This window comes from Lepidochelys kempii, chromosome 1 (genome assembly GCF_965140285.1).
Source record: "Lepidochelys kempii isolate rLepKem1 chromosome 1, rLepKem1.hap1, whole genome shotgun sequence".
NCBI classification, from domain to species: Eukaryota; Metazoa; Chordata; order Testudines; family Cheloniidae; genus Lepidochelys; species Lepidochelys kempii.
In genome coordinates, this window is record NC_136380.1 from 314472476 (window position 1) to 314489339 (window position 16864).

A 16864-nucleotide genomic window follows, 5' to 3' on the forward strand; every position below is an offset into this window, starting at 1 on the left:
ATGATCTTTATACCAAACTAAGGGTCAGATTATACCATACAATTATACTGAGCATGCTACTGTATGGAGCAGAGACTTGGCCAATGACAATTGCTATCAAAAAGAGACTGGAAGCTGCCCTCCATAGATGGCTAAGGAAGACACGACACATTTCATGGGAAGACAAAATAACAAATGAGAGAGTAAGGGAGCTGACAGAGCAGGACATGCTAGAAAATATTAGCAAAGAAAGAAGACACAGGTGGTTGAGACGTGACACTGTGTGGAAGATGGGAGACATGCTAAGTAGAAAGCATTGAATTGGTTACCTGTGGGAGGAGAGAGAAAGCGAGAAAAGTCAAGCAAGAACTGGCAGAAGTTGGCGGTGGGCAGCTTCGAGTCTCTTTTTGTTAGCAATTGTCATTGGCCAACTTACGGAAGTTACAAAAGTTATACAACTAAAATATATACCAAATTTTACTGCAAACCCACCTTGCTTTTGGTTATTCTCCTCTACTTAGGTCTGTGCAATGTTTATCTAGGATCAAACTGCTCCTGGGGACAAACCCATGGGCTCCATACAGGCAACTAAATGGATTAGCCGGTAGGTACCAGTTTGCAGGATTGGTTGGTGCCTTACAAACGGCTCTTGGTAGGAACCTTCTCTGTAATGCAGAGTGCAAACCTTGCCTTCTTCCTTGTCTTGTTGCTTGCATGTTCCAGCACACTCTATTTAAATAAGAGTGTGCGATTCAGATATTCCCCCCCTTCCCCCCCGACACTCACACACACTGGTTTTTTTATAAGAACTTTTCAGAGAGGGAATCTCACATAGCTGGAAGGTTGCCTTCAAATACAGCAGCTTTCACTGAAACAGGCTAGAAGTGGCTTTTTGGAAGGGGAGGGGAGTGTGCAGAGATATCTCACCACGTGATCTGAAACAAAAAGGCCAGTTTTTAGTTGGTTTGAGAAAGCCGAGCAGCTCCTCCCTAGCCCCTGGGCCCAGCCTTGCCACCAGGCAGCAACCACACACAGGAGAGTTATTTATCTGTCACAAAGCAGGCAGCCCCCAGATGCGGGGAGGGGGGTTCATTCACGGTGACTCCAGCAGGACCTCCTCCTCTGAGAGGGCATGCTTGGGGCGGAGGGGAAAGAGAAAGCAGGAGCCACATTCAATCTCCGTTAAGAGAGGGACACCCCCCCCACACACACACATACACCTCGGGAGCGCTTCCAAGCCCAGCCCCTCGCAGCCGCCGCAGCTCCCTTCTCTCTGCTCCTCAGGGCTCTTTGTTGGAAGGCGCCGACAGGGGGCTGGGTCACCATGTCCTCCGCCAAGAAAGGCTTTTACCGGCAGGAAATCACCAAAACCTTATGGGAGGTGCGGGAGCGCTACCGGGACCTGCAGCCGGTGGGCTCTGGAGCCTACGGCGCTGTCTGGTGAGTGAGGCAGGGGGTGGGTCTCCTCTCCCCAGGACACCCCCTGGCCGGGCGGGGCCCCCTGGTCCCCGCAGCGCGCCCCGGCTAGGAGGGGGCTGGGGGAGGGGGGGGTGCCTGCGCGCCCCGGCTAGGAGGGGGCTGGGGGAGGGGGGGGTGCCTGCGCGCCCCGGCTAGGAGGGGGCTGGGGGAGGGGGGGGGTGCCTGCGCGCCCCGGCTAGGAGGGGGCTGGGGGGAGGGGGGTGCCTGCGCGCCCCGGCTAGGTGGGGGGAGGGGGGGGGTGCCTGCGCGCCCCGGCTAGGAGGGGGCTGGGGGGGAGGGGGGGGGTGCCTGCGCGCCCCGGCTAGGAGGGGGCTGGGGGGAGGGGGGGGGTGCCTGCGCGCCCCGGCTAGGAGGGGGCTGGGGGGAGAGGGGGGGGTGCCTGCGCGCCCCGGCTAGGAGGGGGCTGGGGGGAGAGGGGGGTGCCTGCGCCCCCCGGCTAGGAGGGGGCTGGGGGGAGAGGGGGGTGCCTGCGCGCCCCGGCTAGGAGGGGGCTGGGGGGAGAGGGGGGTGCCTGCGCGCCCCGGCTAGGAGGGGGCTGGGGGGAGAGGGGGTGCCTGCGCGCCCCGGCTAGGAGGGGGCTGGGGGGAGAGGGGGGTGCCTGCGCGCCCCGGCTAGGAGGGGGCTGGGGGGAGAGGGGGGTGCCTGCGCCCCCCGGCTAGGAGGGGGCTGGGGGGAGAGGGGGGTGCCTGCGCGCCCCGGCTAGGAGGGGGCTGGGGGGAGAGGGGGGTGCCTGCGCGCCCCGGCTAGGAGGGGGCTGGGGGGAGAGGGGGGTGCCTGCGCGCCCCGGCTAGGAGGGGGCTGGGGGGAGAGGGGGTGCCTGCGCGCCCCGGCTAGGAGGGGGCTGGGGGGAGAGGGGGGTGCCTGCGCGCCCCGGCTAGGAGGGGGCTGGGGGGAGAGGGGGGTGCCTGCGCCCCCCGGCTAGGAGGGGGCTGGGGGGAGAGGGGGGTGCCTGCGCCCCCCGGCTAGGAGGGGGCTGGGGGGAGAGGGGGGTGCCTGCGCCCCCCGGCTAGGAGGGGGCTGGGGGGAGAGGGGGGTGCCTGCGCCCCCCGGCTAGGAGGGGGCTGGGGGGAGAGGGGGGTGCCTGCGCGCCCCGGCTAGGAGGGGGCTGCCCACTGCCTGCGCGCCCCAGCCGCGGGAGCCGGGCTAGCGGCCCCCGCACAGCCAGGGACTTTGCCCGCCCTGGCGCCGCAGGCAGCTCCTGGGGGAGGCGGCTCGGTTCCCTGGCTCGCGGGGACAGCGCGCCAGTTCCGCGGCCACTTTCGCTTTAATTCCTTCCAACTTTTTGTTCGGGCTGCCCCGGCCCGGCCCCCGCTCCCCTCGGTGGCGGTGTCATTGCAGCCAATTCTGATGGGCAGCAGTTTGTGATATCGCACCGCCCCGGCCCGCTCCTGTGCGGGGGGAAGGTGCTGGCTCTGCCCAGCCCCGCTTTGTCCCGCCCCGTTTCCTGCTTTGCGGGGACTCCACGCCCATTTGCCCAGCTAGCCTGGGGTAGGGTGACCAGCTGTCCTGATTTTATAATGACAGTCCGGATTTTGGGGTCTTTTTCTTATATAGGTTCCTCTTACCTCCCCTTCCCCCCCATCCCCTGTCCCCTTTTTTCACACTTGCTGTCTGGTCCCCCTAGCCCCCAGGGGCTTTCTGCTGCGAAGTTGCAAGGAAAGCCCAGAGCAGACAGTTCTGCAATAACCTGCCCCTAGGGGAAATCTCTTCCTCAAGGGCCAGAGGAAGCAAGCTTCTGCCCTGAAGCATGAGGGTTTCTGTCCCTTCTGTTTTTCTTGTCCTGCCTATGGTAAATTTGCATGTTTCCATGTTCCCATCCATAGAACTGCTCAAGCGCTTTCCCAACCACCCTAAAGTCTTGCCCTCTGTGGTGTCCTGTGGCAGTTAGTTCCACAGTTACAGGGTCCTGTAAAACTGCATTTCGCTATGATCCTTTTGCATTTCTACTTCATAAAAATGTTCCACTGTTTATTAGAATATGAGAGCTGATTGACCTCTGTGCCATCCATTACTTTATAGACTTCTGCTGTGGCTCATCTGACTTGGCTAAGGGAAATGGTTTATTTTGTAGCCAATTCTTAATTTCCCCTCTTTCTACCTTTACCAAAAATCCTTTCTTAGTCCAATAAAATATAGTGGAATTAAGACATCTCTTTTTTTCCTGCCTAAATGTTCCCATTTACAGTTTTCTAATTCTAGCTTCTTATCGTCAAAGGGTCTGGGAGCCTGCTAGAGTCTCAATATCCTTGTGAGGTACTTAGGGAGTTATTATCCCCACTTTACAGTAGGATAAACAAAGACACAGAGCGGTTATGTGACTTTGCCTCTGTCACATGGCAGAGAACAGCCACACACCAGCAGTCCTCTAACCTATTGTTCAGTGCATCTTTGGTGGCAGGACTTGCAGCATCACTCCAATCATCACTCACAAACTCTATTCTTGTTCTCTTAAAGCTCAGCTATCGATGGAAGAAATGGCACCAAAGTGGCTATCAAGAAACTGTACCGCCCATTTCAGTCCGAACTCTTTGCCAAACGAGCCTACCGGGAACTGCGCCTCCTGAAACACATGAAGCATGAAAATGTGAGTTTAGTCACTGGCATATCCCCTCAAGTCTGCAGCTTGCACAACAAAATGCGTACACGCCACCATGCACACTGCCTGATCCACTGCCCCCCTTCCTCCACTATGCCCATAATCTGCCAAGGTAGATATGCCCTTGCACAATATCATCAGTAATTTAGCTGTATCGGAGATTTTTAGCCATGTATTACTAAAAGTCCTGATAAAGAGCAAAGCCATCAGTGGGTCAGCATACAAAATCTGATGATGGGGGGTGTGTGTGTGTGTGTGTGTGTGCCATCAGAGAGGAGCCATCAAAAAGTGACTACCACTTCTATTGTCTGCATGATCATACATTTGTAACACTTGTCTTTCCTTCCTTTGTGGCTGCTCCGCTGTCTGTGGCTATCCTGAAGATTGTAAACTGCAAAGGTTAGGATTTTTCTGTGTGTCTATACAAAGCCTAGCACATTTGGGGCACTACCTCCTAATACAAACAAATCAATAAATATACACATATATACATAGTAACCTATACTGTGAATATGCCTGTCTCCAGCAATGGAAGGCTTGTTGGAGTGGAGGGATATATGAGTAGCTTTGAGGATCAATTTAGGGTTGATTTGGAAGAGAGTAAAATGGTTTTGAGAGGAGCAGCAGTCAAGGCTGGCATTATTGGTGGACATACGGGATGGGGGAAGTGATAAGAGATAAGTGAATAGGGAGAGGTAGAATTGTGAAGAGCCATGAAGATTAAGGATATGTCTACACTAGAAACTTCAAAGTGTTGCCGCGTGAGTGCTCCCACGGCAGCGCTTTGACATGTGTGTGTGATCATGCACGATGGTAATCCTGGTAATCCACCTCCACGAGGAGAATAGCTCTCCCAGCGCTCGGAGCCTGTCCACACTAGCACTTTAAAACGCTCAAAGTTGCTGCGCTCAGAGGGGTGACTTTTCACACCTCTGAGCCAGCAAGTTAGAGCACTATAAAATGTAAGTGTAGACGAGCCTTTAGAATAACATTTTCAAAAATGCCTAAGAAATTTAAGAGCCTTAGTCCTACTGATTTTCAATGAGATTTAGGCTCCTAAATGCCTATGGCAGTGGTTCCCAAACTTGTTCCGCCGCTTGTGCAGGGAAAGCCCCTGCTGGGCCGAGCCGGTTTGTTTACAGTCCACAGGTTCGGCTGATCATGGCTCCCAGTGGCTGCAGTTCGCTGCTCCAGGCCAGTGGGAGCTGCTGGAAGTGGCGCGGGCCGAGGGACATACTTGCCGCCGCTTCCAGCAGCTCCCATTGGCCTGGAGCAGCGAACCACGGCCACTGGGAGCCGCGATCGGCTGAACCTGTGGACGCGGCAGGTAAACAAACCAGCCCAGCCCGCCAGGGGCTTTCCCTGCACAAGCAGCGGAACAAGTATGGGAACCACTGGCCTACGGTCAGGGCTACTCTCAAAAGTTAAGTTGACCTAGCTGTGTCGCTCAGGAATGTGAAAAATCTACACCACTAATTGATGTAGTTAAGATGACCTACCCCCCAGGATAGACAGCATTACGTCGACCTAGTTACTGCCTTTTGGGGAGGTGGATTATCTGCACTAATGGGAGAACCCTCCCCTTTGCCATAGTGTGTGTCTACACTGAAGCACCACAGTGGCGCAGCTTCAATGTGCACTGGCAGCACTGTAGTGTTTCAAGTGTAAACAAGCCCTAAGTCACTTTTGAAAATGTCATTTAGGCGCTTCTTGAAAATTTTACCTAAAAGGAAAAGCTTGAATTGGAGATGTTGAAGAGTGATTAGAGAGGTAATAGGAGAACCAGGAAAGGACAGTGGCAAAGGTTTCAAGGAGAGCATGATCAACTGTACCTAAGTGGCAGAAAGGTAAGGACAACAGGTGGAGGCCAGGGCCTTAAATGTAGCCAGGAAGAAATTGTAGAGACTTGGGTGAGCGGAAGGTTGATAGAGCGAAGGGGTTGAAGCCAGACTGGAAGGGGCCCAAGATGGAGGATCAACATAATGGCTACAAATGGCATGTTCCATGGGTTTAGAGGGGAAGGAAGGGAGGAGATTGAGACATGTTGGAAAGAGAGGGAGGGTGGGGTAACTGGCAAAACATTTGAGGATGTGGGACATCAGACCATGCTTTTAATTTGGGAGGAGCAGATTGCTTGAAAAGAGCAAGAGCTTGTGCAGGAGGGAGAGTGGGGGCAAGGGAGGTTAATGGCTTGGAATAGCCAATCCTTGTCATTTAAAATGATGGCATTGGCACTTAGGACACAGCACCAACACTGTCTGAGTTCAGTTTTAAAACTAATCTGTGAAATACCTTGGTTCCCTGTCTAGATGAATCAGACTACTTTAGACTTACAAACCCACTAGTGTCTGTCCCTCAGGCATTTTAGCCTTAAGCCTCCTTTTATAATTTATGGTCAATTCATTTCACTCACTGCACCCCTAAAGTAATTGTGTTCTGCTATTAGCAGCTAGCATTTTATATGTTCAAAGTGCTGTTCAGTTAATGTTTGTACATCACGTAGGCCTTTTCAGTACATTTGGAACATTCACAAAGCACTCTGACTGAACACTTAGGAGATGATGGACTCATGCAATTACCAAGTGTCCATCATAGCTGGGTGATTTTTTCCCCCAGTTTCTCAGCGTAATCTGTCCTTCACTTGGCTAGTGTTTTTCAGCTGCTGTCTTTGTGCTGTATATGCCCTTTGGGATAGTAATCTTGAACTCTTCCATGTGCTACTTGATAATTAAAGACTCTAGAAGAGAGCAGACTCTGGGGATGTGATCTCAATCCATAAAAGGCTTAAGAATAACTATATACGAAGAAAAGGAGTAATTTAAGGTCTCAGAAGGGAAATCAAGGAGCAATGACTTGGAGCTATGGGAGGAAAAGTTTAGGCTAGATATTAAAGAAGAATTCATCACAAGTCCTCCCAGAACAGAGCCTGAGTAAGTGGTATCTGTGCTGGGAATTAGTGGGGATAGGGGGGGATGGAAATCAACCACTCTGCCCAGCCAGGAGTAGCTGGACCTGCAACACAGCCCCTCTGAGGTTTCCCAGCCACTGTATGGATCCAGAGGCCCCCTACTCCAAGCCACCTCAATGGTTCCTCTGCAGAAACATGCACTGGACCCACCACCACTGTGCCCCAACAACTCCCTCTTCTTTGGACAACCCTGCCACAGAGCTTAAGTGACAATGAGTATCCTGAGGGGCCTTCCTGAATTTGAATCAACTTCTCCTGGTAACAGCAGTTAGTCAGTGGAATAGGCTATGAAGTAAGGGGGCTCAAAGTACCATAGCTGCAGTTATTTAAGAACAAGTTCCAAAAGACATTAATGGGAAAGATATAGTGGGTAGTCCTTTCCTGGTTCTACTATAAATACAATAGTTATAAAACTTAAATAGAGTTGCAGTGCTGGTTTCCAAAATAAGATGATGTTGGAACAGGACAGAGGTGAATATTACTAATATTTGTCTTATCTATCTTAGATTTTAATAGCACCTAGCCAATGACATCTAGAGTAGGCAGTATATAATAGGCAATCTATCAGCACTGCATGTCAACATTAACAGTAAAAAGAAAAGGAGGACTTGTGGCACCTTAGAGACTAACAAATTTATTTGAGCATAAGCTTTCGTGAGCTACAGCTCACTTCATCGGATGCACTCAGTGGAAAATACAGTGAGGAGATTTATATACACACAGAACATGGAACAATGGGTGTTACCATACACACTGTAATGAGAGTGATCACTTAAGGTGAGCTATTACCAGCAGGAGAGCGGGGGTGGGGGGGGGAACCTTTTGTAGTGATAATCAAGGTGGGCCATTTCCAGCAGTTGACAAGAACTGAGGAACAGTGGAGGGTGGGTCGGGGGAATAAACAAGGGGAAATAGTTTTACTTTGTGTAATGACCCATCCACTCCCAGTCTCTATTCAAGCCTAAGTTAATTGTATCCAGTTTGCAAATTACTTCCAATTCATCAGTCTCTCCTTGGAGTCTGTTTTTGAAGTTTTTTTGTTGAAGAATTGTAACTTTTAGGTCTGTAATCGAGTGACCGAAGAGATTGAAGCGTTCTCCGACTGGTTTTTGAATGTTATAATTCTTGACGTCTGATTTGTGTCCATTTATTCTTTTACATAGAGACTGTCCAGTTTGACCAACGTACATGGCAGAGGGGTATTGCTGGCACATGATGGCATATATCACATTGGTAGATGTGCAGGTGAACGAGCCTCTGATAGTGTGGCTGATGTGATTAGGCCCTATGATGGTGTCCCCTGAATAGATATGTGGACACAGTTGGCAACGGGCTTTGTTGCAAGGATAGGGTCCCAGGTTAGTGGTTCTATTGTGTGGTGTGTAGTTGCTGGTGAGTATTTGCTTCATTTTGGGGGGCTGTCTGTAAGCAAGGACTGGCCTGTCTCCCAAGGTCTGTGAGAGTGATGGGTCGTCCTTCAGGATAGGTTGTAGATCCTTGATGATGCGTTGGAGAGGTTTTAGTTGAGGGCTGAAGGTGATGGCTAGTGGCGTTCTGTTATTTTCTTTGTTGGGCCTGTCCTGTAGTAGGTGACTTCTGGGTACTCTTCTGGCTCTGTCAATCTGTTTCTTCACTTCAGCAGGTGGGTACTGTAGTTGTAAGAATGCTTGATAGAGATCTTGTAAGTGTTTGTCACTGTCTGAGGGGTTGGAGCAAATGCGGTTGTATCTTAGAGCTTGGCTGTAGACAATGGATTGTGTGGTGTGGTCTGGATGAAAGCTAGAGGTATATAGGTAGGAATAGCGGTCAGTAGGTTTCCGGTATAGGGTGGTGTTTATGTGACTATCGCTTATTAGCACCGTAGTGTCCAGGAAGTGGATCTCTTGTGTGGACTGGTCCAGGCTGAGGTTGATGTTGGAATGGAAATTGTTGAAATCATGGTGGAATTCCTCAAGGGCTTCTTTTCCATGGGTCCAGATGATGAAGATGTCATCAGTGTAGCGCAAGTAGAGTAGGGGCATTAGGGGACGAGAGCTGAGGAAGCGTTGTTCTAAGTCAGCCATAAAAATGTTGGCATACTGTGGGATCATGCGGGTACCCATAGCAGTTCCGGTGATTTGAAGGTATACATTGTCCCCAAATGTGAAATAGTTATGGGTGAGGACAAAGTCACAAAGTTCAGCCACCAGGTTTGCCGTGACATTATCGGGGATACTGTTCCTGATGGCTTGTAGTCCATCTTTGTGTGGAATGTTGGTGTAGAGGGCTTCTACATCCATAGTGGCCAGGATGGTGTTTTCCGGAAGATCACCGGTGGATTGTAGTTTCCTCAGGAAGTCAGTGGTGTCTCGAAGATAGCTGGGAGTGCTGGTAGCGTAAGGCCTGAGGAGGGAGTCTACATAGCGAGAGAATCCTGCTGTCAGGGTGCCAATGCCTGAGATGATGGGGCGCCCAGGATTTCCAGGTTTATGGATCTTGGGTAACAGATAGAATACCCCAGTGGTGTGTCTGTGCAGATTTGTTCTTGTGCTTTTTCAGGGAGTTTCTTGAGCAAATGGTGTAGTTTCTTTTGGTAACCTTCAGTGAGATCAGAGGGTAATGGCTTGTAGAAAGTGGTGTTGGAGAGCTGCCTAGCAGCCTCTTGTTCATATTCTGACCTATTCATGATGACGACAGCCTTTGTCAGCCTTTTTGATTATGATGTCAGAGTTGTTTCTGAGGCTGTGGATGGCATTGTGTTCTGCACGGCTGAGGTTATGGGGCAAGTGATGCTGCTTTTCCACAATTGTAGCATGTAGTAGTTTAGATAGTTTAGTGTCCTTTTTCTTTTGTAGAGAAGCAAAGTGTGTGTTGTAAATGGCTTGTCTAGTTTTTGTAAAGTCCAGCCACGAGGAAGTTTGTGTGGAAGGTTGGTTTTTTATGAGAGTATCCAGTTTTGAGAGCTCATTCTTAATCTTTCCCTGTTTGCTGTAGAGGATGTTGATCAGGTGGTTCCGCAGTTTCTTTGAGAGCGTGTGGCACAAGCTGTCAGCATAGTCTGTGTGATATGTAGATTGTAATGGATTTTTTACCTTCAGTCCTTTTGGTATGATGTCCATCTGTTTGCATTTGGAAAGGAAGATGATGTCTGTCTGTATCTGTGCAAGTCTTTTCATGAAGTTGATAGATTTCCACTCCATATGGCTAAATTACATTAACAGTGCTGCTGCTGCATTTTATGCATGGCACACTGCTGCCATATTGGATTAATCTGCTAGTACGCAGTTTTCAATTTGCTTTTTTTCCCCCCCTCAAGATGTAAATGATTTATAGATTCTGGAATGCCATCATAGTTAAAATTATATCCAATTTTCTATTTTGTATAATGTTTTTCTTAGAAAGTGTCTTTTGAGGTAGTTAAGCATTTAATATGGAATTTTTATGAAAAGTATTTGTCTATTATTGACAAAATGCTATAGAACGTGATGGAATATGTCAAGTAGCTAATAAAGTGAAAGATCTTACATTATGTTGAATATATATGGCTGTATTCAGCTGTAATCATTTCACTTGATGGCATATTCGGAACAATAGAAAAATATGTCTTGGTATGATGTATTTTATCAAAAACCCTTGCAATAATTCTTTGAACTTTCATCATGGTATGCTTAACTCCATCCACTACTGTGCCACAACAGTGCATCAGCACATTTGGAAGCAACTACTATCAATATTCTACAATGCCTTACTCACATGAGTAATCCTTATTGGAGCATTCCTATTGACTTCAGTGGGACTGCTCACATGAGTAAGGGTTGTAGGATCAGTCATCTAGGAAACAATCTTGCAAATATGTGAGTTGTCCATCTGAATTTAGCTGGAATGTCATCACAGTTGAAGCTACTCATGTCAGTAGATATTTAAGTATTTGCAAGACACAGCCCCAGATCATAAATCTCTGGATGCTGGGATACGTACTCTAGATATATGTACTCTAGATCTTTGTGCATTTGGTGGCTTTGAAACAACAGTACACTATTAAATGTGTACTATAGAACAAAAGTTCTCAAACTGTGGTCTGTGAGCTCCATTCAGGTGGCCTGCAGATAGTTCCCTCTAGGGTGCGCGCCTGGGCGGCTGCACACAAGAGAATGAAGGGCCACCCAGCTAATTAGGGGAGCCGCGCAGGCATGGCTCCACAAATTAGGTGTCTGGACACTGGAGAAGTTGCACATGTAAGGTGAAGTGGTAGCCTTGGGGGAAGATGGGGTAGATAGGAGGGGGCAGTGGGGTGAGAAGAGGGGGTGGCGGGGAATTTGGGATATGCAGAGCTGCAGCGGCCAGTGAAAGAGGCAACTTTCCCCAGCTCCAGGGCCGCGGCTGCCAGGGAGAGACGGCCCTCCTTCCCAGCCCCAGCTAGGGGGGCTGCCACGGTGGGGGAGAGAGGGCACATTCATCCCATTAGAAAGGTAAGACTACTGATATTAAAATATGAGCTGTGTGCTTTTATTTGTAGAACAAAACAAGTAATTATTATTAAGGGTTTTTTTAATATAGTGCTTTTATCCAAAGAGCTTTACAGTAGTTAGCTAACGGTGCAAACAACATTTGAAAAGATCATTAAGTGGTCTGCTGAGACCCTCAGCAATTTTCAAGTGGTCCGCAAAAAAAAGTTTGAGAACCACTGCTATAGAAGATTTTATGAAGTCAACAAAGTCTTGGTAATGTGAGACTTCATGTCAGCCCTCTGCTGTTGAATCCATGTGGAGAAGTGATGTGAGACCACAGAGGTTTTTTGTGTGAGGGTTGTTGAGTTTGTGGAGCAGAGAAGTGAGAACTTGGGAGATTCTGTTCCATTTGTATCCGAATTTCAAAATGAACCACTTAAGCTAGTAATGTCCATCTTTTTTTAATCTTTTGAGTTTACCTTTAATTTGAAAAGTTCTGGGTATAAGCTGATGGAGGATATTGTGGAGGTCAAGGCATCAGCCCATACAGAAAAACAGGCTGTTTACCAATGGGAGGATTTTTAGCGGTTTTTTTTTTCTTTTGAACTTGACTTTAAATCTATAATTGTGACCTTTAAAACTCTCTACGTTATAGGTTTCAATCTGAACGGAAAAGAAAAAGTTGTTTGTAATACCCAGAAGGATACAAATATTTTAATGTACCATCTTCGGACCTGATCCTGCAGACACATGTGTTTGCTTACCTCTCCTCCCATGAATCATCCCACTGAGATCAATGGAGCATAAAGTTAAATACTTGCAAATACTTGCAGGATATGGGCCTTTGTTACTTCCATTGGACAAATGATTTTGGTTTTCGTTGTGCACACTGAATGGAGCTGGCATTAACATGCCTGTTTTTATTCAACAATAATTTGTATAGCGACCTATATTAAATCAATCTTGGTGTCCTCCTGTCAATCTTGGTGTCCAATTAATGACTGTTGCAAAGCCACCAGTGGGAGTACAGAATATTGGGGGGTGGATTTTATGATGCTCAAAACCAGTGTCTATTGTTAAAATAATTTATTTTAATTTCTCAGCAATGGAGTGAAATGTTTTAAAATATCCTACTGATTAAATCTAGAGGACATCCCTGACCCAACCCTTCCAAATATAAATTCAGAACATATTTTGGGGTCTAAGCCCCTTGATAAGTGACCTATAATATTTAAAAGTTTTGAATTGGTTCATGTGCTACAGATGTTTTCTTTTCATTATAACACTGCATTTAGAGATTCATATTCAATATTTATTTAGAAGAAACTGTTCTATACTGTTCTCCTATTGATTGTTTGATTTACTGATCATTCTCTAGTGTATTCCCATGTCCAAAAAGCAATGTATGTTTTATAATATAAGAAATATTTTAGTTTTTCCTGACTTTTGGAGAGAATTCAGGTGTGTATTAGATACAAAATCAGCTCACAATCTCCCTATATTTTTCTTAGTAAGCTACAGCCCTCCAGTTTTTAGATAGAAAATATTAAATAAACTGAACTCTGTGTTTTTCAAAATTCTCATATTGTAGGGCTATTTGTTTAGACTTATACAGTGCGCCTATCAGGAAACTCTAAATCCATGAACAATTTAAAATGCATTTTACAAAATAATTCATCCTGAGGCAGTGTCAAAGCTAAAATAGCCCCGATCCCACCTAAACTGATGTTCCCCTGTCCAACCATTCATCTACCTACAAAATGCCTGAGTAATAGATAGGCTGTCCAACATGTCCTGAATGCAAATAATTTCAGGTTATGTCAGACCAAGGGAGGAATTTGTTCCAGAATAAAGTGCCCTTTGCTGAGAAACTCCCTGTCCCCAGCTGAACAAATCTTGGGACTGTCAGCCCAAACATCTTGGCTGATCTCAACTGCCAGTTAAAACATGGGAAGAGTGGCAGTTTCTAAGATACATAAAACCCAAAGCAGGAAGGAAGTTATAGATCAAAACATGCATCTTGGATTGCAACAGGAAGTGTAATGAAAGTGTGCAGTTTTTGGAGCATAGACTCCCTGCAAGGAATACTGCTATGTAATTGGACAGCCACTTTCCGCACCAGCTAAAATTTCACCTACATCAGGTTTAGACTCCAGTAAAGTGCAATGCAGTATTGTAGGCTGGAGGTGACAAAAGAATGGGAGAGTGAGAGATCACATTCAAAAGACACATTCATAACTTTTTTGCCAAGAACAGATGGAAAAAAGCATTCTTGGCACCTCTGCTGTCTGTGTATTCAGAACAGCCAAGGATCTAACAGAATCCCCAAGTCATAAACTTCCGTAACAAAAGGCTGGAAAATCTTCAGTGCAGTGACATGTCACTTCTGTCAAAAACCAACAAAGGAAGTGATAACTTACCAATTTACCTTTCTGGACCAAACTTCAGCTAACTAGCTGTCATCCAAGCCCCAAGCTTGGTTAGACACGAGGAAAGCAAATCAATTGCACAAACTTGATCCAATCAAACAGAGATGTAGAGTTGAGGGTCATCAGCATACTGATGTTACTGCAACCCACACCTTCCTTCTATCTGCCCTACTGGCCCTATATACACACTGAACAGGATAAGTGACAGAATAGAACCCTGCAGTACATCACAGAAAAGAGCCCTCAGGGCAGATGAGAAAGCAAATATTACCTTCTGAGACCTCTCAGAGAAAAGAATTGGAGCTACTCAAGCCTGACTTGAGAGTCTGTAGGCATATTGACATCACCCCTTGGTGATGTTGCTGGAGTGTTACTTTGTCACCACACAAGTCAGCATGCAATATTCACATGAGTCCTGATGTGCTTTTATTTTACAAAGACCATCATCTCCTTCAGCTCTCAGGACAGTAGTGAATCTATGACTGGGTAGGGAAGTTTTCTCCTGATTGCTCTGCTACTTTTTCTTCTTGGTTATTGTCGCAGGGTGCTGCTAGAGAGGCCTTAATCAGCTCCTGCCACTGCAGCCCCAATCAGGGGGATTGGATTGGGTCTGGGTAGATAGCCTGATGCTTGCCTGGTAACTGGTCACACCTGCCAGCCTCATTAGCAGGAGCTATAAGGCTGGGAGGAAGTGAGAGCAAGAGGGGAAGGTCAGGCTCAGAGGGAGGTGGGGAGTCTCCTAGTCTGTTGCTGGCCAGGCCTGTGGTAGACCAAGCCGCTATAAGAAGCCTGTATATAGTTGGAAACTGGTGGTGGGGACTTGATCGTAAATAAAGAGCACCAGCCTGAATTGTCAGTACTTGTAATAAAATATTTATTAGTCTAAGGGTATGTCTACACAGCCAACGTTAGAGCGCTGCCACTTTAATAAAGAATAAATAGTGGGGAATAAAGAAAAGTGGGGTTGCCCTTATAGTTAAAATCTAGTATACAGAAAACAATCAGCATATTGCAGAAAAGTGTAATTTGACATTCAAAAAAGGGATTACATATCTGCTCAAAGACGCTTCTGAAGTCTTTATCCAATTACATTGTTTTATCTATTCAGATACTTTAAAAAATTTAATTTACATCCTTCAGTCCTGCAGTCTGATCTGGGTGGATTCTTGTGTGTGTAAAGTCCTGTTAGAGTCACTGGGGCTCTGCAGGGGTGCAAGGGTCCACCCACACAGATCATACTGCAACATCTGGCCATTCTGATCACATGGTTGGTAAACAATGAAGTTTGATGAACAAATCTGGCTTGAAATTTATCCAGACCATCTTCAAATATATATGTAAAATACAAAGTTTGCTAGAAACAGAAGTATGGACAATCTTGGAAATAAAAACTCCTTATCAGACAGAAATAACAGAGGATATGACAAAACCTACATCAGAAATCCTATAGTAATTCTACAGTGCTGAAATGATGGTGGTATAACTTTTTTTCATTTGATAGTTATATTTTATTTAATATGAACTAATAAAATTATAAACAGTGTTCATTGTTCATCAAGCCATAATGCAAGGCAGAGTCAATATATCAGTCACTCAAACATTTTGAATAACAGGAATCTTTTATACCAGTAAAGGGTGGTATCCATATTGGGACACATCCCTGGCTATGAGACAGATGTCCTGCTTCATTCATAACCCACCATTCCTAGTAGCGAGGATATGTCCAGTTATGAATAAAGGCATGCTTTAGAAAGTGTTGATAGGATCAATAGAGCAACAGCTGTTTTGTAAAATATCTGTTCCTTTATCTCTGTTCCTATTGTCATAAAATTCTAGTCTTCTAAATTCAAGTGTTGCATGTAGAGGAGCCAGGTCTCATGGAATTTATTGTGCTGCTCCCTTACTCTATATGTCCTATTCACTCCTTTTAAATAGTTGACACTCATTTCCAGTGGTCTGACTTTGCTTTTAAATTTGATTTCCACAAATTCAGTACTTGGTTTCTTAATAGCTCACAAAAAGGCTTTCATTCTAGCCACCACTTGGGAAAACATCCCCAGCGCACACTGACCTGAGGAAGGCTACTAGCCAAAGTTACAAATACCTTTGTGGCCACTCCCACTCAGTTGTACCCTCTGCAGCTGAAAGGAATAAAACAGTTGTGAATGGTCTTCAATTGTAACACACTGTCAGCTTTATATTGAATTATTTTTTTTAGCTGCCCAGTAGGAGAATGCAAGAAAGGAGGAGGAGGAGAGTTTGGAGAAGCAGCCAAGATTGAGCTGCTCCCCAGCCTGCTTTGTGAAGTCATAGAGCAACAGCACTCCAAGAAAGCTAAGGGTTTGTAGCTCTTAGATTGGTTCTGACATGCCAGTGAAGCTGAACATTGGAACCAAGAAGAAAAGGAGTACTTGTGGCACCTTAGAGACTAACAAATTTATTTGAGCATAAGCTTTCGTGAGCTACAGCTCACTTCATCGGAAATCCACTGAATGCATCCGATGAAGTGAGCTGTAGCTCACAAAAGCTTATGCTCAAATAAATTTGTTAGTCTCTAAGGTGCCACAAGTACTCCTTTTCTTTTTGCGAATACAGACTAACACGGCTGCAACTCTGAAACCTGTCATTGGAACCAAGGTGTCAGTGTTAATAGCTAACACTTGACATACCATTAGATACTTTTATCCAGAGCAGACTTAGGCCAAGTTTACACTATACATTTACATCAGTATAACTACATCGCTTGGGGAAGTTCCCAATCCCTCCAGTCTTGTGTTATTCATATTGCCACTTTTGCATGCAAAAAAAAAAAAAAAAGCATGTGAGTTTTTGTGGCATACTGTATTTCATCAACTGTTTGAAAGTGGTATTTGATCAGAAATATGCATATATGGCTACAGATATTTTAGAAATGTTCTCAGACAGATTGTAGCCGTTTGTGAGAGATGTAATGGAGAATACTTTTGCTAGAAACTGCACAAACTTT

General features: G+C 46.4%; 1 protein-coding gene across 1 annotated transcript in view; it reads left to right on the forward strand.

Annotated features, from left to right (window-relative positions):
* Positions 1–1037: 1037 nt before the first annotated feature.
* Positions 1038–16864, forward strand: part of MAPK12 (mitogen-activated protein kinase 12) — an 81375-nt gene continuing 65548 nt past the window's right edge. The window contains exons 1-2 of the mRNA XM_073328274.2: positions 1038–1419; positions 3913–4042. Of these exons, the coding sequence (XP_073184375.1) occupies positions 1304–1419; positions 3913–4042 (246 nt within the window). The 5' untranslated portion in view covers positions 1038–1303. The remainder of the gene's footprint in view (positions 1420–3912; positions 4043–16864) is intronic.